The sequence below is a fragment of the Scheffersomyces coipomensis genome (assembly GCF_036884675.1).
Source record: "Scheffersomyces coipomensis strain NRRL Y-17651 chromosome Unknown DFJ63scaffold_4, whole genome shotgun sequence".
NCBI lineage: Eukaryota > Fungi > Ascomycota > Pichiomycetes > Serinales > Debaryomycetaceae > Scheffersomyces > Scheffersomyces coipomensis.
The window spans coordinates 1,277,994-1,301,220 of NW_027042895.1; the positions used below are offsets into that span (position 1 = coordinate 1,277,994).

General features: G+C 31.4%; 11 protein-coding genes across 11 annotated transcripts; 6 read left to right on the forward strand and 5 right to left on the reverse strand. All coding sequences in view use genetic code 12, as the record gives it.

The window, feature by feature from the left end:
* The first annotated feature begins 395 nt into the window (after positions 1 to 395).
* Positions 396 to 1,873, forward strand: DFJ63DRAFT_319370 (short-chain alcohol dehydrogenase). Its single transcript, XM_064907052.1, has one exon. It carries the CDS (start codon positions 468 to 470, stop codon positions 1,461 to 1,463), a length of 996 nt encoding a protein of 331 aa, XP_064761900.1. The 5' UTR covers positions 396 to 467; the 3' UTR covers positions 1,464 to 1,873.
* DFJ63DRAFT_319371 (uncharacterized protein) lies at positions 1,874 to 4,747 on the reverse strand. The gene has a single exon (XM_064907053.1). It carries the CDS (start codon positions 4,460 to 4,462, stop codon positions 2,027 to 2,029), a length of 2,436 nt encoding a protein of 811 aa, XP_064761901.1. The 5' UTR covers positions 4,463 to 4,747; the 3' UTR covers positions 1,874 to 2,026.
* Positions 4,748 to 6,770: 2,023 nt separating this feature from the next.
* DFJ63DRAFT_287464 (uncharacterized protein) lies at positions 6,771 to 8,984 on the forward strand (the record flags this gene model as incomplete). Its single annotated transcript, XM_064905068.1, has 2 exons — positions 6,771 to 8,727; positions 8,776 to 8,984. The coding sequence occupies 2 exons, from the start codon at positions 6,771 to 6,773 to the stop codon at positions 8,982 to 8,984; spliced, it is 2,166 nt and encodes a 721-aa protein (XP_064761902.1).
* A 563-nt stretch (positions 8,985 to 9,547) lies between these two features.
* On the forward strand, positions 9,548 to 11,671 carry PPR1 (Ppr1p; the record flags this gene model as incomplete). Its single annotated transcript, XM_064905102.1, has 1 exon — positions 9,548 to 11,671. A coding segment is annotated over one exon (2,124 nt), but the record flags the coding sequence as incomplete, so codon positions are not given.
* Positions 11,672 to 12,565: 894 nt separating this feature from the next.
* On the reverse strand, positions 12,566 to 12,965 carry TEN1 (Ten1p; the record flags this gene model as incomplete). Its single annotated transcript, XM_064908285.1, has 2 exons — positions 12,566 to 12,910; positions 12,945 to 12,965. The coding sequence occupies 2 exons, from the start codon at positions 12,963 to 12,965 to the stop codon at positions 12,566 to 12,568; spliced, it is 366 nt and encodes a 121-aa protein (XP_064761904.1).
* Positions 12,966 to 13,157: 192 nt separating this feature from the next.
* On the forward strand, positions 13,158 to 13,661 carry DFJ63DRAFT_335875 (DNA-directed RNA polymerase III subunit; the record flags this gene model as incomplete). Its single annotated transcript, XM_064908286.1, has 1 exon — positions 13,158 to 13,661. The coding sequence occupies one exon, from the start codon at positions 13,158 to 13,160 to the stop codon at positions 13,659 to 13,661; it is 504 nt and encodes a 167-aa protein (XP_064761905.1).
* A 132-nt stretch (positions 13,662 to 13,793) lies between these two features.
* DFJ63DRAFT_287915 (putative lipase) lies at positions 13,794 to 16,076 on the reverse strand (the record flags this gene model as incomplete). The annotated part of the gene is made up of 1 exon (XM_064905104.1): positions 13,794 to 16,076. The coding sequence occupies one exon, from the start codon at positions 16,074 to 16,076 to the stop codon at positions 13,794 to 13,796; it is 2,283 nt and encodes a 760-aa protein (XP_064761906.1).
* Positions 16,077 to 16,197: 121 nt separating this feature from the next.
* DFJ63DRAFT_162199 (uncharacterized protein) lies at positions 16,198 to 16,698 on the forward strand. Its single transcript, XM_064903663.1, has one exon. It carries the CDS (start codon positions 16,318 to 16,320, stop codon positions 16,663 to 16,665), a length of 348 nt encoding a protein of 115 aa, XP_064761907.1. The 5' UTR covers positions 16,198 to 16,317; the 3' UTR covers positions 16,666 to 16,698.
* Positions 16,698 to 17,835, reverse strand: DFJ63DRAFT_161940 (dolichyl-diphosphooligosaccharide--protein glycotransferase). The gene has a single exon (XM_064903659.1). The coding sequence runs from the start codon at positions 17,757 to 17,759 to the stop codon at positions 16,731 to 16,733; it is 1,029 nt and encodes a 342-aa protein (XP_064761908.1). The 5' UTR covers positions 17,760 to 17,835; the 3' UTR covers positions 16,698 to 16,730.
* A 1-nt stretch (position 17,836) lies between these two features.
* On the reverse strand, positions 17,837 to 20,499 carry RIM13 (Rim13p). The gene has a single exon (XM_064903658.1). It carries the CDS (start codon positions 20,445 to 20,447, stop codon positions 18,168 to 18,170), a length of 2,280 nt encoding a protein of 759 aa, XP_064761909.1. The 5' UTR covers positions 20,448 to 20,499; the 3' UTR covers positions 17,837 to 18,167.
* Positions 20,500 to 20,567: 68 nt separating this feature from the next.
* On the forward strand, positions 20,568 to 22,211 carry DFJ63DRAFT_287349 (putative glycosylphosphatidylinositol-alpha 1,2 mannosyltransferase; the record flags this gene model as incomplete). Its single annotated transcript, XM_064905060.1, has 1 exon — positions 20,568 to 22,211. The coding sequence occupies one exon, from the start codon at positions 20,568 to 20,570 to the stop codon at positions 22,209 to 22,211; it is 1,644 nt and encodes a 547-aa protein (XP_064761910.1).
* Positions 22,212 to 23,227: the final 1,016 nt, after the last annotated feature.

Below are 23,227 nucleotides of genomic sequence, written 5' to 3' on the forward strand. Positions count from 1 at the left end.
TGAAATTATCGAGTTTGATGTGAAGATGACTTGTAAGATAACTAATATTGATTGTATTGATTGATTTGTAATTATTTCTATGAAGAGAGTCAGATTTTTGAGTAAGCCATTTCAGAAGTCAAAGATTATTCAAAAATTAGTTATCAAGATAAGTAGTATATATATGTTATCACATTTATATTGTAAAATGAGACTAGGAATACATTTATATTATCCGAAAACTATTTGCAGCCTAAGCCAATGTGAATTTCGTTATTCAATTTCTTTTGCCATACAAATATTCGGTTGTCATAATATTAACACCGTCTAGTGCTGATGTCTTTTTAAATTTGAATCTGCCGCTCATTTGTCGCGACAATTTGCGACCACAAAAAGTAAGTTATCGCCGTTTGGTAGCATGTATAAATAACTGCAAAATACTTCATTTGGTTCATAAACTATTTGGTATATTTTTAATTAAACAAGCAATGAGTGAAAATTATGTTAGTGCTGGAGTTGGTTTACAAGGATTTAGAGCCTTTTTGAATGGTCTTTGCCCTGGTAAAGCACAATTTACTGAAAAAGATTACCCAAAATTAGATGGTAAAGTTGTCATTGTCACTGGTGCAAGTGCTGGATTAGGTTATGAAGTAAGCAAGTTATTATTGGGTACCACCAATGCTAAAGTGTATATGTTTACAAGAAACAAACAAAAGACCATTGATGCTATTAAGAGATTAGAAACTGAAGTTGCAAAGGAATTCAATAAGACAAATCTTAATGTTGATTATATTTCAATCGATTTTGCTGATTTAACAACTATCAAACCTGCTGCTGAAGAATTCTTGAGTAAGTCAGATAGATTAGATATTATTATTCATAATGCTGGTGTTATGTTACCACCTGAAGGATCAGTCACCAAACAAGGCTTTGAATTACAATTAGGTACTAATAATTTTGGTCCTCATTTACTTCAAAAATTCTTAGATCCATTACTCATCAAGACTTCAAAATCCAACAAGCCAGGAGAATCCAGAATCATTTGGGTTTCCTCTTTTGGTCATTATTTATCATCGAAAGGTGGTGTCTTCTATGCTGATCCTAATTTCAGAAAGACAAAAGCTCTGGCTGCTTCTAAATATGCACAAAGTAAAGCTATCAATGTACTTCAAGCTAAGGGATGGAATAATGCTCATCCAGACGGATCAAACATCATCAGTGTATCATTATGTCCCGGCTTTTTAACTACAGAATTAACAAGATATGCAAGTTCAATCGAAGCATTTGTCCTGGGTCTTATGTCGCATCCTCCTAGAAATGGTGCTTACACGGAATTATTTGCTGCTCTTTCACCTGAAATTTCTACTCGTGATCATATTCAATCATTCGGGAAGGTCACTAGATCAAGGCAAGATTTAGAAGATCCGATTGCCATCTCTAAAGCATGGAATTTCTTAGAGTCAAATGTTAGATCATATTTGTGAATTATTAATTAAGCTTTTTTTGAGGCTATGGTCTAATAAATGGAAAATGCAAATGAAAAATACAAAAGCGCAAGTTATTATAGATAATTATGTAATTTTAAATAAAAAAATTAACCTTTGTAAATCATGTAGCAACCTCGAAGCGCTATGATTTGCTAATTACAAATTACTAATAATATTCATGTTGTCGTCGTTAAGATTGTTGTAACGGGTTGTATAATTAAATTTGAAGTAACGTAGCGATGGCTGAGCATTTTGATTTTGTGGTATAATATTTTCTTGATTGCACATACAGAATTAGCAAATGTTTGCAATCAAGGGATAAGAATTAGAAAGCTTGGAAAGTTAAATGACCAAGAACTTCCATGATAGACTCATTGCAGACATTCGATTCAAGGGGTTGGCATTTGTGGATGGATAGATGGATGTGTGTATTAATTAATTAATTAGTAGATATAATAAATAAATAACTATATATGTAAAAGTGTTTATAAATTTAACGTGTTAGATTAATGTAAAATCAATGTTAGTAGAGAATAGTGAAAAGTATGTGTTTAATTCATCTACTTTTTAAATCCCATTTTTTTCCAAATTGATTTCTTCTTTTTCAGATTAATATCAGAATCACTAGAATTAGGACTGATAGCATTTTCCTTTTCTTGAGCTTTATTCTTTAAATTCTTAACAGTTGATAAATAATCAGCACCCGGTCCAATACTCAGAGTTGATCTCTTCTTCTTCATCTCTTTCTTATCCTTCTCATCATCATCATAACTGATTAAAGATTTAACTTTATAAATTTGATTAGTTCCAAAAGTGTAATCATCTTTAGATCCATTACTACCTATGGAATAAATCGAAGCTGCTCTTCCACCTGAGGAACTATTATCAAGGAATGAACCATTACTTCCTCCTCCGAAAGAGGAAGACGTTCCACCTAAACTTTGCGATCTATAAATGGAATGAATCTTAGTATTAATCTTGAGCGAATCATCTTTTGAATTAAGCGCCTTTAAATATGACTTACAATCCGATAAAGACTGATCCGAAATGAGGGAAATCAAATTCTTGAATTTCAAAGGATCATCATAATCAGAGGATTCATTTAAATCAATGAATTTGTCCTCAAATGCTTGATGACTTTCTGATTGTTCCAATCCGATATCTGATTTCGAAGAATATTTCGAACCAGAAGTAGATGTCAATGCGATAGGATTATTACCTGCAGAAGAACCATTCCCATTCCCATTACCGCCTTCACCGCCATAAAATGATTCAATTGATTCTATTGACGATGATGTAGAATCAGTTCTGAATTTCTTCTTCTTAGTCGTGTTTGAATCATGTTGAGTTAAGGATATACTTGGGATAACAGGAATAGAATTTGAGAATGATTTGTTTAATGTTGGTGATGGGAGAGAATCAACAAATTTCAATCCTGGAGTATGATGAACATGATCTTCATGAGAATGAGGATGAACATAATGATAACGATTATTACTACCGATTAAAATGACTGGTATGGTTGAATACTTCACGACATAACTGGCTAATTTGATAAGATATTCATCTTTTTCATTTTGTTTTTTAATCTTAATAGGATATTTGAAATTCAAATTGGATGATTTATTCCCAATGATGAATAAATTAGGATGATATTGTTTAAAAAGATGATTGATCATGAATTTATTCCCTAATGAATTATTAGTATTTGGAGTATTGATTAATGATTGTTGAGATGGATCCGTATCATAAAAGTCTTCCATCACAAACTCCACTGTGATTTTTAATTTCAAATCATTGAATTTGAGATAAAGACGATTTATAAGATAATTAATAAGATTTTCTCCTTTACTATAAAGGTATTCATCGATTGATTTCTTTTTATAGTTTTTAGGATTATATTCTTTTAAGAATTTTTGAGAAATTAAACTTGAAATAATAATATAATCCCCATCATTTAAAAACGTATGCAGTTGAGATTCAAATTCATTAATGAGAAATAACCAATCAATAGAATTCCAAGTATGTTTTCTACCTGAAATCACTGTTAATAAAGTTCTTCCAAAAGAAATAGAATCAAATTCATTATGTTTAACAGTGATATTGATTGATTTATAATTATTTTCATTTGAAGATGGATAACCTCCATTCTTTGCATTAGCACCACCCAATCCACCAGAAGATATTGATGAACGTTTAGTAGATGGTAAATAATAGGTCTTTTGACTATCGAATTTAAATTGATCGACATTTGTTTTTGATTTTGTATTTTTAAATTGAGGATCTAAAGCCATTAATTCTTCATAAGTCATTTCTGAATAAGATTTTCTTCTATTTTTAGGAGGTTCATTTGTGGTGGTTGATATATTATCATCTGTAAAATCTAAAGTATCGAAATGATTATTAGCTAAATCTTCATCAATATCATGATAATTTATAGTTTCACCACTAATAGTGAATTCCATTTGTTGAGAAGATACTTTATTCTTTAAAATTGATTTGGATGGAGGATCAGGTAATTTTAACTTCTTCTTTACTGGGACATAATGAGAATAAGTTTTAGCTAAATCATTATTATATATAGTCGAACCATATCCAAAATCATTATTAGTATTATTTAAAGTAGATGAAACAGTAACAGTATTATTATTATTGTTGGTTATAGAGTTGGTGTTATTGTTTATGATGGAGGTAGTACCTGGATTCTGACTTAATAAAGATGCTGTTATATTAGATGCTCCTACCGATTGAACATAAGTATTGGATGGACATTCATTAAGGTATTCAGGATGGATGTTATTAAATGAGACTCTTCTCGAGAATGCAGCCGGGAGAGATCTAGGTATGGAAGATGGTGATACTATATCTTGTTGAGTTTCAGTTGGAGTTGGTGTCGGGCTTTGGCCGTCGTTACTGGAGTTGGATGGTGAAGTATGAGATAATTGAGACGTGGGATGAAATTGTGGGGGAGGTATATTTGAATAAAAGATAGACATATGGATTAAGGGGTATATGTTTATGAAAGGATGGGTATGATGATAAGTTGAATGATGATATCAACTATGAGTATGAATGAATATGGATATATCTATATATATATAAACGATTCAAAATGGTTGAATTGGAATAGGTTAGATTGGTTTTTGAAATTGAAAGTGGTATGAGATGATTTAAAGCCTATATGCAACCCGAAGGGGAAAAAAAAGAAAGTGAGACAGGAAAAGAGGATCAGGAAACGAAAAAAAAAAAAATGGGGGTGGGAACTGAACTGAACTGGCTGAACTTAACAGGTAAACCTCAGTAGACGATAGATAGGGTATAATATAATATAAGAACAATAGTAGCTTTGTACTATTAATCACACACACAATAAACAAATAATAGTTGATAGATAGTAAATTCATATCAGTTTTATAAAAATCCAAATCTAGACAATTCTTGTTGTATATATATTACTGTTTACAAGTACTAGAAGTTTTGTTTGATGATGCCAAGAAAGTTCCAATTCCTACTGATTACAGGAGGAGCATAAAAAAATAAAATAAAATAAAATTCTCACTAAATTTTACTGAGCATAATAGTTAGTCAGTTGTCAGTAAGTAAACTTTTAAGGCGAAGAAAAGTTTAAACACCATATAGTCATAGTCATTATAGAGCAATACTATCACGTGGCTGTGTTTCGTTTTGTTGATCTTTATAATTTATAATTAGAAGCTTTTCTATGTCTTTAAGCTATACGATATCAATAGAATAAACTGTATCATATCATATCATATCATATTACTAAAGATTTAAAAAAAAAAAAGTATTTATTTACGATAGATAGCTAAGAATAAGAACAATGTACATACATAAATTTCATTCATTCATTTTATTTATTACTAAATATTGTCACTTAATTTTTATTTTACTATTGTATAGAGCCTCACCTTAAAGTGGGGTGGGGAGAATAAGCACCGAAAATTAGGGAAAGAGGGAAAAAGAAAAAATCTACATGGCGTGCGCACTACTTACTTACTTACTTACTTACTTACTTTTACTGATCACTCCATTGCCTGCCTGCCTGCCTGAGTGTCTTCCAATACATATGTATGTCTGCCCGCACGCCCTATCCTATATATTTTTCTATAAATGCAATATCCGTAATCCATTGTCAGGGAATATCTTCTTTATTTTCTGTTAGACGATATATCATTGTTATTTAATATAATACTACACTATCGTCAAAGTTTAAAGTATTAATAATAATAATTTTTATTATCAGAAGAACCCCAATGTGCCCCCTCCCCGTAAAACAATCGAACAGAAATCTCATAAATATTTTTGAAAGAACTAAAATTTCCTTCGATAGTACGACATTTTTGCTTTTCTTAACTTGTATTATATGAAACGACATTGATTTATGAGAGGTGGAGAACTCTAAATGTCGTCCATTTCCATTTTAGAAAGCCTTCTCCTCATTTCAAATATATTCAATTTAAATATAATAGATAGTAGATATTATTGATAACATTTTTTGTCTATTTATTCCTAATTGAGATATATATGATAACTATAACCCCGTTACCAAATAGATTTACAACAAAGTTTTACTTTTTAAATGTTAATACACTTAAAATGAATGAATCTATAGTTTATTCTTCTTCTCGTCTACACTATTTTGTTCACCTGAAATTCTCACCTATTTTACTTTTACTAGAATGAACACTTCACCTATTTCACCTTCACCTTCATTCTTTCTCTTATTAGATATAGTGATATATAAATATGTCAGTAATTACGACTATTGTTAGCTTTTTTCTTGTTCAACTTTGTTCTCATAAATTACTTTTACCACTGTTATAATTGGATAAAAATGATCTTAACCTGATATCTTACTATAACTTGAACATATTAATTATATCATATAAATCACTATAACATAGACAAACCATCAGCTGATTACTTTCCTAATCTAACCCATCGACTCTTTTATTGTTTTTGTCTTTCTCTCGTTATAAATGTGTAAAATTACATTGTCTCCGTTTGTACTATTTCTATTTCTAGTACCGTACCTTATTTTTTTCGAGAATAGTTGTAAAAGCAGCAAGCCTCCTCCCGTCCCCTCCAAAGCATTAAACGTCATCATACAAATAATCATATCATGAAATAAATTTCATCTTTTTTAGATTTAATTTTTAACAAAGACCCTTGTTTTTCTTTTTTTCATATCATTTTTCTTTTATCAATTGAAAGATAGATAGTTAGTTAGATCTATAATCTTCAATTGACTAATCTCATCTCATTTTCATTCCATCCCCTACCATGTCAATTCCATCCGATTGGTTTGATCCCATCCCAATTGATGATTATATCTCCATCAATGAAAAATCCTCTATCAATGTTCCGGAATCAACACCGGTTGATAAGGAATTATTTGGAGGAGAATTGGATATTCGTTGTGGACCAATTTTGAAATTATCTAGTACATTAGAAAATGGTTCCAATAATTATCGTGGTACTATACTTTTGGTTTTAAAAGTTCCGGAATCAGCTCATGAAACTCCTTCACCTCCTTCTATAACTTATAAAATCGGACCTTCGGAATCAAGTTATGGAGGTCTGGTTTCTTCAGGTGAATTTCCAGGAACTTTGTTTTTCGAAGCTGGTCATGAAGGATTGGTGTTTTTCAGATATACCGTTGAATTATCTTTAATTGATTATGAACAAAAAGTGAAATATTTCATTAATAATAATTTCAAAAAATCATTTCAATTCTTTATTCCATCAGTTCATGAATCAATGAATGTGATTTCTTTCTCATGTAATGGATTTTCCTTAGGAACTGATGCATCAGAATTTAAATCTTCATTATGGATGGATGTGCTTAAAAAGCATCAATCTCAACATTATCATGTCATGTTAGGTGGTGGAGATCAAATCTATTCAGATGCAGTTAAATTACATCTGAAATATTTAGAAAAATGGATGTCAGAACAAAACCCTCTTAAAAAATTAAACATGCCTGCAACTAATGAATACCATATTGAATTAAATACTTTCTATTTGAATCATTATATAGGCTGGTTTGGTAAAGGATTTTGGAAAGGGTTGAATGGTAAAACTTTACAAACCCTTTTCCCCTTAACTATGTCTCAAATCCCATCTGTCAATATTTATGATGATCATGACATCATTGATGGATTTGGATCTTATCATGATTCAACCATGAAAAGTCCCGTATTCTCAGCAGTAGGTAATACCGCTTATAAATATTATATGATCTTTCAACATCATATTAATCCCGAAGAAAAATTACATGAATCTGATCCTGCTTGGATTTTAGGTAATAAACCAGGTCCATTCATCACTCAAAAGAATCATTCATTATTCACTAGATTAGGGAAAGAAATATCTTTAGTTGGAATTGATTGTAGAACAGAACGGAAATTAAAGCAAGTGGTTACAGCTTCAAGTTATTCAATTATTTTTGATCGATTGAAAAAGGAAATTAAAGCTAGTCCTGAAACGAAGCATTTATTAGTAATGTTAGGTATTCCTATTTTTTATCCTAGATTAGTCTGGTTAGAATGGCTATTAACTTCAACTTTATTCTTACCTATTCGTGCTTTAGCATCTAAAGGGGTTATTAATCATGGATTGGTTAATGAATTTGACGGTGATGTCGAAGTATTGGATGATTTGAATGATCATTGGTGTTCAAAATATCATAAAAAAGAACGTAATAAATTGATTCAAGATCTTATGTCATTCGGTAGTGAGAACGGACTTAGAATCACCATTTTATCTGGTGATGTTCATTTAGCTGCCATTGGTAGATTTAAATCTAAATTCCATCATCATTTACACGCCCATCGTTTAATTGGTGAACATAAAGAAGAATTAATTCATCATAATCAAGATGTGACTGATTTTCCCGAATCAGATCCTCGTTTAATGTTTAATGTTATAAGTTCAGCTATTATCAATGGTCCACCTCCTGATGCTATGGCAAATCTTTTGAATGCAAGAAGTTCAATCCATCATTATAATAGAGATACTGATGAAGATATGGTACCTATTTTCGTTAATGAACCAACGGGAGAAATCAGATCCAATGTACAATTTTTAAATAAAAGAAATTGGTCAGATTTAATTATTGCTAAACAATCAATTTATAAATCTGAGATTAATGCTACTGATCCGATAAGGAAATTCCCTCAACCAGTTAAATTCGATCAACCATCACAAGGAAAAGAACTGAATGGAACTGTGGTTAATGGTAATGGACATACTGCCGATGGTGAAAAAGCTGTAGAACATAAAGAAGTTACTGTTCATCCTAATCATTTACTTGATAAACATCCTGATGAAAGACATATTAAATATCCATTATTTGAAGATTCGTTAGTTACTACCATTCACGTTGAACAAGATCCTAATGATTTCTCAGCTCCAAGTACTGATTATGAAATATTGATTCCAGCTTTAATAGGTAAGTTTGAGATTGATAGAGCACCTGTAAAGCATCTTCTGTGATCTTATATTTTGGCTGCTAAAGATAGGAAGGGTATAATCCACCAACTTTTATACTGACTTTTTGTTCATTTATTTACTTTATTTATTTATTTATTTATTAATTCTAATCCTTGTTTGTTTGTTTGTTTGTTTGTCGTCTTTTGTATAAAGATTGTATCAGTATATCCTGATTATTAGTTATTCTATATATTATCTATTTATAGTAATTCTACTTTTTACGACTTATATGTCGCCTTAACATTTAAGCATTATGTCGCAAAATTAAAATGTCGGCTCTATCCCTTATCATAAAATGTCAATTCTTTTTTTTTTATTTTTCTATTTTTTTGACAAAGCTTAATTTGGGTCCATAACCATAATTATATATATGGATGATAATAAACAATTCAATTCATGGCATATCTATTAGTCCTTAATTGATCTTTATGAGAATCATATCCTGTCAAAAAGTTTAATCTAAGTGTGTGGTTATTTATTTAAACTATTCAAATCAAAGAGATCTTATCAAAAGGATATTTTTCAGATATCTATTTAATTACGAATCCGTTTTGATTGGATAAGATATGCCACCAAAAAAGAGAAAGTTGGCAACTTCAGATCTAAAGTCTGAAGCAGCAGATGGGTTGACTACTCCCACATCATCTACCATTTCAACTCCAACTTCAGCTTCTACTTCAAATGGTGGTGCTTTATCGGCATCAGCTATCAGTTTACCACCATCAAATAATAATCTGAATCCATCTTCCATTGTCGGAATATCAAGATCCATATCGGCGTGTCAAAGATGTCGAGCTAAAAAGATTAAATGTGATCAAAGATTCCCAAAATGTTCCAAATGTGAAAAACATGGAGTTGAATGTATTGGATTAGATCCATTAACGGGTAGAGAAGTTCCGAGATCATATATTGTTCATCTTGAAGAACGAATTAAATTCTTAGAACTGAAATTAAAGGCAAATGGGATAGTGGTAGAAGACTCCTTAGAGACTTTAGAACCATCTCATACGAATGACGACCTTAACAAACAACAACTACATCAACAACATGATGATATAGATAATGATCGAAAGAAAACAACCATTAAAGGTTCTATCAAACTAGAACCATTGGATGGTCCATCTACCATCTCCTTTTCAAGATTAATGTCAACTGCATTCAGAGTTCAAAAGAAGTCATTAACCAATATTCAAAATCCAATTGCATCAAGAAAAAATGGTACTAATAATTCAGTATCATCTATGAATAATAATATCAATTCAAATCTATTACCAGCCATTCTACCACCTAAAATCACCGCTTTACAATTCATTCTGATCTTTTTCGCCCAATCTAATAGTCAATTACCAATTTTACATCGAGAAGAATTCATTAAAAAGTATTTCATCCCAATTTATGGCAAATTTGATGATCCTCAAATATCATTAGCTAATGATTATTCCAAGATAAATTTTAATTATTTTGAAAATGATAATAATCATACAACATCGAATTCACTGCTGGATCGATGTTGGTTTGAAAAATATAAAGATGAATTCCAATCATTATTAGGAAGTAATCATAATAATCAAAATATTTCTAATGATGAAATAAAATCAATCTCAAATAGTATTATACCGCCTAAGAAGTATAGAAAAGGGTTATACTTCTTGAATTTGATTTTTGCCATAGCATCATCCGTAAATCACTTACAATATCCTATAACCATATCTGATTCATTCCGATTAGCTGCCAATAAACACTTTGATGAGGTTTATAGTTCTCCAGATCAGTTGGAATCATTACTGGGAATCCTTTTATATTCATTGTATTCAACTATGAGACCTACAAATCCAGGGGTATGGTATATTTTAGGGTCAGCTTTAAGAATGTGTGTCGATTTGGATTTACATAATGAACTAAATACTAACACCGCTAATCATGTGGATTCATTCACAAAGGACAAAAGAAGAAGATTATTCTGGTGTACTTATTGTGTTGATAGACAGATTTGTTTTTACTTGGATAGACCGGTCGGTATACCGGATGAAAGTATTAATACTCCTTTTTTATCAGAATTAGATGATTCATTCATAGTACCAAACAATCCAGCTATAACAGATTATTCCACCATTACAAATGATGTACCTACTTATAAAGTGATTTTCTTATCAATTATTAAAATAAGACAAATTCAATCCGAAGTTCAACGAGTATTATATACGAATTATCCATTATCGGGAAAATACAAAACGATTGCCGATTGGAAATCATTAATGTTGGTTAAACTAGCATCTTGGAAATCAGTATGTCCATCATCTCCCAAACAAATGAACTGTAATTTTAATCTAGAATTCTTTAGATTAAACTATCATCATACGTTATTAATGCTTCATGGATTATCACCCAAGAATTATAAATTAGCTTCTAAAGATTATATTCAAGTGTTTAAATCAGCTCAAGAAGTTATGGATTGTTATTCAAAATTATGTCAAACTAAATCTATAAACTATACGTGGGCAGCGGTTCATAATTTATTCATGGCGGGTACTTCCTATCTATACTCCATTTACAATAGTGAAGATGTAAGACAATTGACAAGTTTAATGGAGATGAAAAGAGTTACATCGGAGTGTTTGAATGTTTTAAATTCATTGGTCGATAGATGTGATGCCGCTACGAATTGCATTGAAATATTCCAAAATCTTACCAGAGCAATATTTAAATTAAGGTATAATGAAGTGGTTCAAGGTGTCGCTAGTATAAATATTTCCAAAGAGAGTTTATTGAAGATTAATAATGGTAATGTAAATTCAAATTTATCTATGTTAGTGGAGATTTTAAATCGTGATAAAACTCAAGTCACTTCAAGTCATGAAGATACTTTGAATCCATTTAAAACTCATCAACCCACTCCTGGAGCTGATGTTGATAGTGTATCATCAAACCAAGAAATTCCAAATGGTTCTACCCCTATCAATGAAAATATTAATACCAATAATAATAATAATAATATTTCTAATGACAACAACAATTTACAGACACTTCTACCAACATTTGAATGGTTAACTCCAAATGATTTAGCTACAGCTTCCAAACAAAACAATGATAGTTTATTAACACCGATGAATGGTCCTATTTATGATCTAGATACATTTTTCAAAGAGTTGGATAATTTATCACCCATATCAACGACATCAAGAAGAAATAGTGCTGTTAATCTTCGACAAACATCTTCATTGGCAAATACGCCTATAGTGGCATCTCAAGGGCAAGGTCCTGATTTAACTAATAATATGATACCTTCGACGGCAGCATCAGTTTCAAATGTAACAAACACGTTCCATAATAACGATGGTACTTCCGCAAATAATAATATGGCATTTTCGTCAACTGGTTCGTCCCCTCTCGTATTGAGCAACTCTTATAATTCGAAAGAAGGTAGAAAAGCATTCGAATTGATTCATCAATTGCCTAATGAAATCATATGGGATGAATTCTTTACTACTCCTTCTTATACTAGTTTTGGTTCAATACTGAGAAAGCTGGGCGCCAACAATTAATAGCTTAGATATAGTATAATATATGTAATGAGTAGTTAAACCTTATACGAAACTTTCTAAATTATTGAGCTCTGTTAAAACACCAGCGTTTTCATCTGGAATTAAACTTTGACCATTTATGGGGAAACAATGGAATACATTAACCGTATTTCCGTCATAATAACCTTCAGCATTGACAATAGCACCACTGTAAGTTAAGTCATGACTTATAGGCATGGCATCTATGATATTCACTTTCAAAGCATCGTTGCCAGCAACGACATCTCCAGTTTTACTTTGAAATCGAGGCAATCTCCCTAATAAAAGTGAAGATTCATGTTCAATATATTCCACTACCTGAGCAATGATTCGAATTCTATAGATCTTTGAATCACAGGCATCAGGAAACTCAAGTGCTAATGATGTGGGATCATATATCAACTTTGTCATTTATAAATTCCATTATCTAGTGTGGATGGTGTGATCTAAAAACATCTTTGGTTTTAACGTGTATGGTTTTCCTGTTTTGATATTCCTGTAGATAAATTATACCTACTGGAAAAAAAATTATTTTAGTGTATCAAAATTTAAAATTATTTTGATGAGATGCAAAACACATCATATCTTTCAAAGGATACTATATACAAACGCCAACATGAAGATATTGAAGGAAAGAGAAGGCTTCTTAACCAATTTTGAAGTGGAGCAGCACTTGACTGATATAAAGAAGAAATATAATTGGACGTTTGATGAAAAAGATGATGAAGAATTACAAAAGGATAAGAGAAAGAATAAGAAACGATTCGATGCTTGTGGTGTGAATTTAGAAGTCATAACCAGAGATGTGTTGTCATATGTCCATAATGGTCCTCCTTCCAATATAGATAATGTTGAGAATTTCAAAAGTTTGGGGATTTTCTTGAATCAATATGATTTAATGAAAGTTGAAAAACTTCAAATCATGAATTCATTACCAAGATCAATGGTTATTTTATATTCATTAGTGGAAGAATGTGATCAAAGATTTAATGAAGAGAAATGTGAAGCTATCATAAATAAAATCAGTGAATTATTCCCACTAGGTGATGAAGGCGAGGAAGAGGAAGAGGAAGAGGCTGATCATGAAGGTGATGAAGATGATTCTAAAATGGAAGATTAAAGTAAATTTAACTGCTTCCTCTTCCATATCCACTGTAAATTAGTTAATTTTGTAATTACATATAATGAATTCCTTTAATGATATATATATTCTTTTTAATGCAACCCATATAAGACTTAACCTGTAACTAATCTATAAAAATCCGCCCATTATTCTTCTTGCTAACCCATTTCCATCATCATAATCAGTTACGATTTCTGAGTCATTCATTTCATCTTCTAATGTGACTATTGGTTTTTGGTCTTGATTCCCATTAGTGTTGACTCCTGGTACTCCTACTTTAAAACCATTATAAAATTGATCTCGTAAATTTCCAACCATCTCACTTACTTCTGATAATAAACCAGTTGGTCCCACTGCAAACAAGGATTCTGCATTATCCTTTGAATTAATCCAATGATTCTCGGTAGATTCATGGATAGATTGTTGATCAATTTCCTTATTCTGTTTAGTCACCAAATCTCTTGAAATAATTCGAGTTAAATCAAGTGCTGAATCCAATGAATCCTTAAAGATAGAATTCAGGGGTCGGAAATCTTCTTCTAATGCATTGTGAGCTCCAAAATGATTTGATACTAAATGCTCTATAACTGGCCAACCGTACGCATTAGCAAATCTACGTCTCACTATGATATTATTGTGCGCATCGGGCTTGAGTTTGACTATAACTTTCCTCCAATCCATATTCTTATGGTATTCCCTTGCTATATCTTCTTCCAAATGTTCAACATCATAATCGATTGTATTCAAAATACGTTGTCTAATACTAATGGATGGTGATTCGTCGGTTTTAGTTGTATCGAAATTTAGACATGGAACCTCGGCAGGTGTATGAGGAGGCAAATCTTCTTCACGATATACTTTATCTATAACAATTACTGGTTCACGAGAGCTGGGATCATTTATGAATTTTAAGGAAGGAAGTGGAGGTAATATTAATGATGTTGCTGTTTCAAGAACAGATTGGGTAGGTAATTCTTCATAAGAATCATCAGCACTATACATTAACAGATTTTCTTCTTCGACATTTGATTTATCATTGGTTTGGAATTTTTGATAGTGACCCGCTTGTTTTTGAGGCATGAAATATGACAAAAAGGTTTGCACTGGCAGGAAGACAAAACTATCCCCATTAATTGCAGGAATAGGAGGAACAATTCCTGTTGATGTGCTCTGTGTTGTCTTGAGCTTATTCTCTGGTGAATTTATAATCTGTATTAATTCCTTATAGTCAAGAAATAATAGAGATGATGTTCTTAAGGGCACAATTCCATCATTAACTGAATTAGCATATGCGGTTCTTCTTATAAATCGCTTCAAAACATGATGAGTTGGACCAGTAGGGAGTAATAAAAGTAATGGCTTTGAATCATTTTCCAAATATTTCAAACTTACATCTCTACCTGTTTTACCTACCAAACCAGCCAGAAGGGCAAGTTTAACATAAACTGGATTTTCATTGACAATGCCTAGCATGGGAGATGCAATGGTTATAAAGTTGATTGGTTTGATTTGTTTAAAGAACCAGGGATAGTTGACTTGAATATATGCAATGGCTACTGTTTGAACTAACCCACCTAATGAATGACCTATGAATGAAATTTTACTAACTCTATCATTATTCAAACTTTCATTATTGGTAACTAAATCCACAATATATTCAGCTACTCTACTACCTAGATATTTTACACCTCTTTCTGTTTTGGCCACATTTCCAAAGTATCCCTTAACAACGATGTTCTCGCCTTTAACACTATCTATTTGTTCTTTTAGATAGAACATATCGGCACTGACATTTGAATGTAGACCATGAGTTAATATGACCAAATGAATTGGCTTATTTGGGTCTGGCACAGGTAGGTTCCATAAATCCAAAGTATCTTGATTCGAAACATTTAAAATAGTAGATGATATGAAACTACCTTGTTGATCGGCATTTAGAACCTTCTTTTCAGGTATTGAAGCTTCATGAAGAACTTTTTTACTTGTTCCTATCAATATTTCAAAATCAACATCAATAGTATTATTAAAGATGATTTGAGAAATCACATCCACTGTCCATGAATATGAGTCTTTAATGGTATGACATGAAAGTTGAGCATAGAAAGCTTGACCTGGTAATAAAGAAGGTTCAAAAACAGGTTGATCTGCCGTGATAAAACAAGCTTGATTAGGATCATAATCCAGTCTTTTACAATCAACATATAAGACATAAGGACCTGCTAAAAAGGCAGCTCTCAATGGAATTGGTTCTATATTTTTAACTTTCAACCATAAATTTGATGTTAAATGGATCAGTTCACTTGGTTCTGGGGTATAATGTAAATTGAATCTCTGTATTTGACCAGCTTTCAAAGATCTAACTTCACGATATAGGATCTTATCGTCGTTAGAATCTGAATCCAGTTGAGCCATCTTCTTCTGCTACTGAATTGACTATTCTTCTCTCTTAGCACTTGAAGATTCTGAAGATTATGAACCTTTAACTGCTGCCAAGTGATGCTGCTCTCCGTTAAAAAAAAAAGATGTGATAGTTTTATTCTCACATGTCAAAACAAAAACATTTGATATCAAAAGCTACTCTTTTGTATACAGTTTCATCAAGTGTTGGTATCAATCAAATAGAGTCAAAAGCAACAAGCATCTTGAGTGTATCATGAATCTAACCAATGATACCGATAACGATAACAACTATGATCTTCATCCTATTGAAGAAGTAGCTCATACGCTTTTGAGCGGTTCACTTGATAATCTTGATGATAACTTTGAACTGCTTGATCAATCACAATTGATCTTGCTTACCAGGCTTAAAGTGATTGAAGATCGTCTATTGACATTCAAGAAGATTGCATTTGAAGACGGGGTCATCAATGATGATGAATTGACCAATTATGTCAATAAAATTAAAGATCTTCAGAAACGTCTTCTGGTTACTTCCAAAGCATTAAGTAGAATAGAGAATCGAATTGATAAGATGGATGGCCAACTACAAATTAAAGATTAATTAAGAATGGGGGAGATTGACTTTTTATTGCTGTATATAGAACAAAAATTTACGGAGTTTATTGTTTAAAATAATTTCATGAATTGATATGGATATCCTAATCCTTTCAGTCCAAAAACAGAGAGGAATAAACTGTAGAAGACAAATATCAAAATACTGATGATGGAAACAGCAATAAAATTGACAAATGAGTTGGAAATATCCGGTACTCTCTTGATTAAAACGATGACAAGAATACTCATGAAACCATAAATGAAAGCAACAATTTGAGTTTCAATACCAAATTGAGTTTGTTGTCCTTGACTGAAGTATTGAGTTTGACCATTTTGTTCTCTTAAGTAAGGAGTTTGTCTAATTTGATTGAACATATAACCTGAAATAAACATTAAGATTAAAGCTGATGAAACTAACATCCATAAAGTTGGAGAACTTAAGAATTTCACTATTTGAGCATTAAATTTGTAAATAATGAATAATCCAATGATAGTAAGAGCAACATTTAATCCTATCACTGTGTAATTAACTGGAACGTGAATATTGTATTGATGACCTGTCTTTTGATTTAAGAAATTTCTAACTAAATCTAATTGTTCACCTTGGAAGAATTGATATTCTGACAGTTGAGCAACTAAATTATGAACTCCAGTATCTTCAGTTGGAGCAAAATGGAACACTTTTGGAATTGAAGCCAAACTAAAGATTTGGAATAAATTACGGGATTCAGTATATTCAGAACGACCAAAGTAAACATTCTTTTTAGCAATTCCAGATTCTTCATATTCTTCATCTAATTCAACTTCATTTAAACCATATGGATGGTCTTGATACCATGATTTGGCTATAAGTTCAAAATCAGGTCTGAATTCTCTACACAAAACACAATTGATTTGCGTAGATTCAGATGTCATCAAGATAACCAAATGGAAATCTCTAACTCCATATAATAAATCTTCATAATTTTTATCATTAATGGTAATTATATTTTTGGACAGAGTCTTAGCCAAGTCCAACATTTCTGAATTGGTTAATCCAGCAATTGCACAAGCAAACAAACTTGCCAAAACCAAATATATCTTGACCAATGTTATATGCATCTTGAATATTGCCAATTGACCCCCTTATATTCTTGAATTGACTTGATAAATCTTGGTCCCTTTCTTTTATAGGTGTCAAAATTGAAAAATTGAAAGTTCAACACGTCAATATCAAAATTTGTGAGAATTGCGATCACGTGGATGATTTATATGAATAAAACAGAATTTTTGGCTGCAACACTGTTTTATAATCTATAGCTATCAACAGTCGTGGTGTGTTTTACTATGTTATTGATAGGTGATGAAATGTAAGTATAAATGATTGTGAATATACTAAGTTAATGGTCTTTATAATTTGAAAGAAGTTAAAAAAAGTCAATTTCAAAAACATTTTGCGTGAATTTCACAAAAATCTACAAATTAATAATTATGCTTAACTGTAAATGTGTCTTAGACTTACCTAATTAATTAAATAATTGATAATTTCTTATCTGAGCCAATATCTACTATACAAAACCCCCGACCTACTTCAAACCTTTCTACTAAAAGTATATACTCACCCAGATTTTGAATCATACAATCAAGGTATATCCCATACAATGAATCACTCCATTGTTCATTAATTTGAATGGGTTGGGAAGTGGTTGCATCAAAAATAGATGCTCTGATGGCTGGTCGATAATTCTGGATCAGATCATATAAACTATCCACATCATTTAAATGCTTTAAATGAATGGTGATATTCGACTTAAATGAATCAAGTGTGAATCTTAATTTGAATCGATTAGAACCTTCCCAACATACTTTCTTTTTATCATTAAAGAGACCTAAAGTTGAAAAGATCTTGTTAACCTTCACATTCTCTAAATCTGGATCATCATGATTAAGAAGAATTCGGAATTCTCCCATACTTCCATAATCATAAGTTGAAACTATCAATTTATAAAATCCCGGTTGTAATTTCTTAAAGTTATATAATTGATAACCTTCAGAATAATGTTCGTTGAGTAACAATTTAGACTTGTCAAATGATCTCAATGGTTCATCCTTCATATGCTTTTCACTATGGAAAAGATGGAAGTTGATAGCATCGTTCTTTAAATTACCAAATATGGATAATAATACATCTGTTTCTTTTTGCACTTCAATACAATATTGAGGATTATCGATATAAGACGACAATGACCAGTTACCTCCACAATTGGACAGGTTCCATTCACCCTCAATCAATGGCAATGTATTTTTATATAAATGCTTAGCTTTGGATAGCTTTAAACCATGGAAATTGTTAAGTAATGACATAGTAAAAGTTGAACTTTTACTACTGACGATCACCACAGTATAATATGTTCCTGGACTAAGACTTAATTTGACCAACTTCAATCTATTATTAGTATCGGTGTTGTTAATATTCACACATTTATATTGATTTGGTACAATTACTCTATTACCATTAACAGTTTCATAAACAGTGACATTCAACAAATTACTTTCCTTTGAAATAGGAAGATGTCTTTCTAGGAAAATCCAAGCTTCTTGAGTTTTGTCAGACGAATTAAAAAATGAAAATTGGGGACGATTAAATAAATACAGACTTGAATCATTATAGATGAAACTCACTTTTTCATTTAAGGGCAATAAATCATCAATCTTCCAGTTGCAATATAGATAACTAAAGTTTGTAAGATCACTAATCTTAATGAATCGTTCATCTTCATTATTATTTTCAATCCAAGGATTCTTAACAATAACCGATCCATCCTGTTCAACCGAATGAACTACGTAATCATGACCAGGAATTAAATTCAATTGAGTCGATAGTTGCTTACTAAGATTCCCAGTACCTATACCTAGCAATACTCTATTTTCTTTGCGTAATTTCCAAAGTTCTTTCAATTTCATCAGGAGTGTACCATGTCTTATGGGCATTATTTCAGGAATCCAACCTGTTAACATAAATGTATCGATAGCCATATTAGAACCACTGAATTTATATCCATCTCCCATTATTTTTAAATATGCTTTTTCTATTAATGCTGGCCAATAAAGATTAGGATTGTTTGATGATGTGACGGTTAAATTTCGACCCATATATGCTTTAGGTAAAGTATTATCAACTGTGACTATTCTAGCAGCACCATTGAAGTTCAATCTGATTCTATATTTCTCACTTCTTATTCGTGGAGTTATAATCTTTGTTACTTTATCTAATGCTGATGGGATATTTACTATGGATAATAAAGATGATACAAAGGAACAATTATCTAATAAATCTTGATATAAAGTAGTTAAATCATTCAAATCGGTTGACCAATCATCAAGTTGAAACCTATCAAACTCAGTATTCAATGGTAATTCTTGAATGGTATGATTAGGATCTGTGAAATTATTATTAGGGATGAATATGGAATTGACTGATGTTAAACTTTCATCGAAATGAATGACGGGATAACTGAATAAATCATTACCAATCTTTGAACTTATCCATTCTAATTTATTTGAATAACTGAAACTAGCTGATATACTGTTTAACTTCTCATAGAAATCTAATGAAAACTTTGATAATTGAGTTATATACTTCAATATCTCTGGATCAGTTTCTGATTTAGATACTTCATTCAAAAGTTTAATTGCTTCTAGACATCGTTTTTTGGCTCTTGTAACGTTATTTATACATGCATCCAAATGACTTGATTCTATGGTTTGAAGGTAACTTTCTAGTTTTGTTCGTATTATATCATTGGACATAATTATGGTCTTGGTCAGGATTAAGTACTATAATATGGGGTAGCTGTCTCTATTTTTTTCTGAATGTTTTTTTTTTTTTTCACACGTAGATACTTTAAATTAGATGGTATTAAAACATCAATGCAAAGTATAAGAAACCGATCAAGGATAAAAGTGGAAGATGATGTCGAAGCAGCGGATCAAAAAGAAGTAGATGTTCAACTTCAAGGCACCAAGTCATTATCAACTGCTAAGTTGTTTTTCATTATATTTATGATTCGACTATTCAACGCGTTAACCATGAAGACCTTCTTTCAAGCTGATGAATATTATCAAGCCTTAGAACCAGCTCATGCTTATGTATTTGGGTATGGGTATGTTACATGGGAATGGAAAGAACGTCTAAGATCATCAATTCATCCATGGATTTATATTATGGGTTATAAGCTCGTGTCACTTTTCAGTGACGATGTGGAAATGATCATTTTGGTACCAAAGGTTATTGGTGCTATTTTAGCAACAATTGGAGAAGTGGGATTATATAAATTGAGTCAAGTCTATACTAAGGATGAATACATTTCCAGAGTTACGTTGTTATTATCACTTTTCAATCCATTCAATTGGTATATTATTACCAGATCATTTTCAAATAGTTTCGAAACCATTTTAACTATCTTAGGGTTGTTATTTTGGCCATGGGATTATAAGATTAACTATCTGAGATTCATCATATCATTCATATTTTCCATTACAAGCATTTTAACCAGACCAACCAATGGATTGATCTGGGGTTATTTGGGACTAAATTATTTAATCAATGTTAAAGCTAATATATTTCAAATTATTAAATTAGGAATGGTGTTTTTAATTACATCAATTATAATAATTTCGATTAGTTTGGGCTTAGATTATCAATTTTATGGAGAATTAACCTTCCCAGTTTATAATTTTATTGAATTTAATGTGATTAAAAATTTATCAATATTTTATGGGGTTGCACCATGGCATTTTTATTTATTTCAAACTATCCCAATATTATTAATGACATATTTACCATTTTTAATCCATTCGGAGTTATGGCTTAAACATTATAAAGATATCTTAAGTCAAGTTAGCATATTTGTTACGATTGGATTTTCATTAATAGAGCATAAGGAGTTTAGATTCATTTATCCTTTGCAGCCAATGTTTTTAATATTATGTTCATATTCGGTTAAGCAATTTATGCAAATTAAAACAATAGCAACAACTATAAGAAAAGGAATAATTTATTTAATTATAATTATTAATATTTTAATTACCATATTTTTCAGTCAAATTCATGAAAGAGGGGCAATTGATGTGATTGATTATTTAAAAAATGATTCAAATAATGTTAAATCAATGGGTTTTTTAACTCCATGTCATTCAACCCCCTGGCAAAGTCATATTCATAATACTTTATTAAGTAATAATTCCTGGTTTTTAACTTGTGAGCCTCCATTACATTTAACCGATGTTTCGGCAACTGTTGAAAATATACATGCATATAGAGATGAATCCGATCAGTTTTACGATAACCGATTACAGTTCTTAACGGATAATTTCCCACCGTTTAATAAAATTGATTATAATAAACGATATCATGAATGGCCAAGTCATCTAATTATCTTTGAACCAGAGGAACAATTTATGAACCAATTCCTTGAGCTGTCATCTTATTATCAATGTCGACGGTTTTTTAATAGTTATTTCCACTGGGATTCGAGGAGAAATGGTGATTTCATAGTATATTGCAAAACGTGAATCAATAATATTATAAATAATAAAATCTGATGATTTTCATATATTTAGCCACCCACTATTGTAATATTGTAAGATGTTTTTTAAGCTTTATAGTTGGAGACTGTACATAAATGGGTGACAGAATGATGCGCTTAGATGACCTGATGGAACGTAAATGGACTTTAGCGCATGACCGACAAAAAAAATGAATGCTCTTAAAAGGCTCATCTGATTGGAATTCTGCCTAAGTGCATAATTCCTTAACTATGAGTAAACCTTTACATGGATATCATCTGATTCCACTTTTTGTCTGGTTCAACTTTCTATGATGTTCATTTTTTAAGCCAGGGAGTGATCTACCCTCGACCACCCAAAGTCGAATGACCGGATCAGTTTAATTCTTATTTTCCAGTTCAGTTATTTTATTTTTCCCTAAAGGACAGTGGACCAAAACTGGGTAGTATTTATTATTGAAAATGACAATAGGGGGAAGCTCCCCCCCCTCTTCATTAATTGCCATATGAGACACACACATGTACCATGTCATCAATTCAATTTAGTTTCTTTCAATTGGATCAATTGATGGCTTATATGAGGGTGGAAATGTGTATATTGTGTTTAAATATCCAGCCCAGTCCAATTGCTTTTTATTCTTTATAAACCAGGCTAAAGGCTAATTACGCAAGTCTACAGATGAGATGGATTTGAGGAGTAAATGGAGGGGCGATAAAAATCACTTAGAGTGAGAAAACAACAAATTTCACTAATTGAAATAGAGCTAGTGAGGGTTATTTTCCGGGGAGATCTCTCAGTAAAACAAAGGGGAGTGGTCTTTGATTTCCGAGGGTCATCAGCACAAAGTTTAGTTCACGCATTAATAAATTAACTAAATAGATTAGTGAGGGAATTGTGGGAGGAAGTAAAGAAGGAAATGGACATATCCGGATTAGCTCGAAACTGAAATTAAAAATGCAAAACATATGATTATAGCCAGTTTCGTGTTGTTTCCTTACATACACATCACACACTCACGAGGT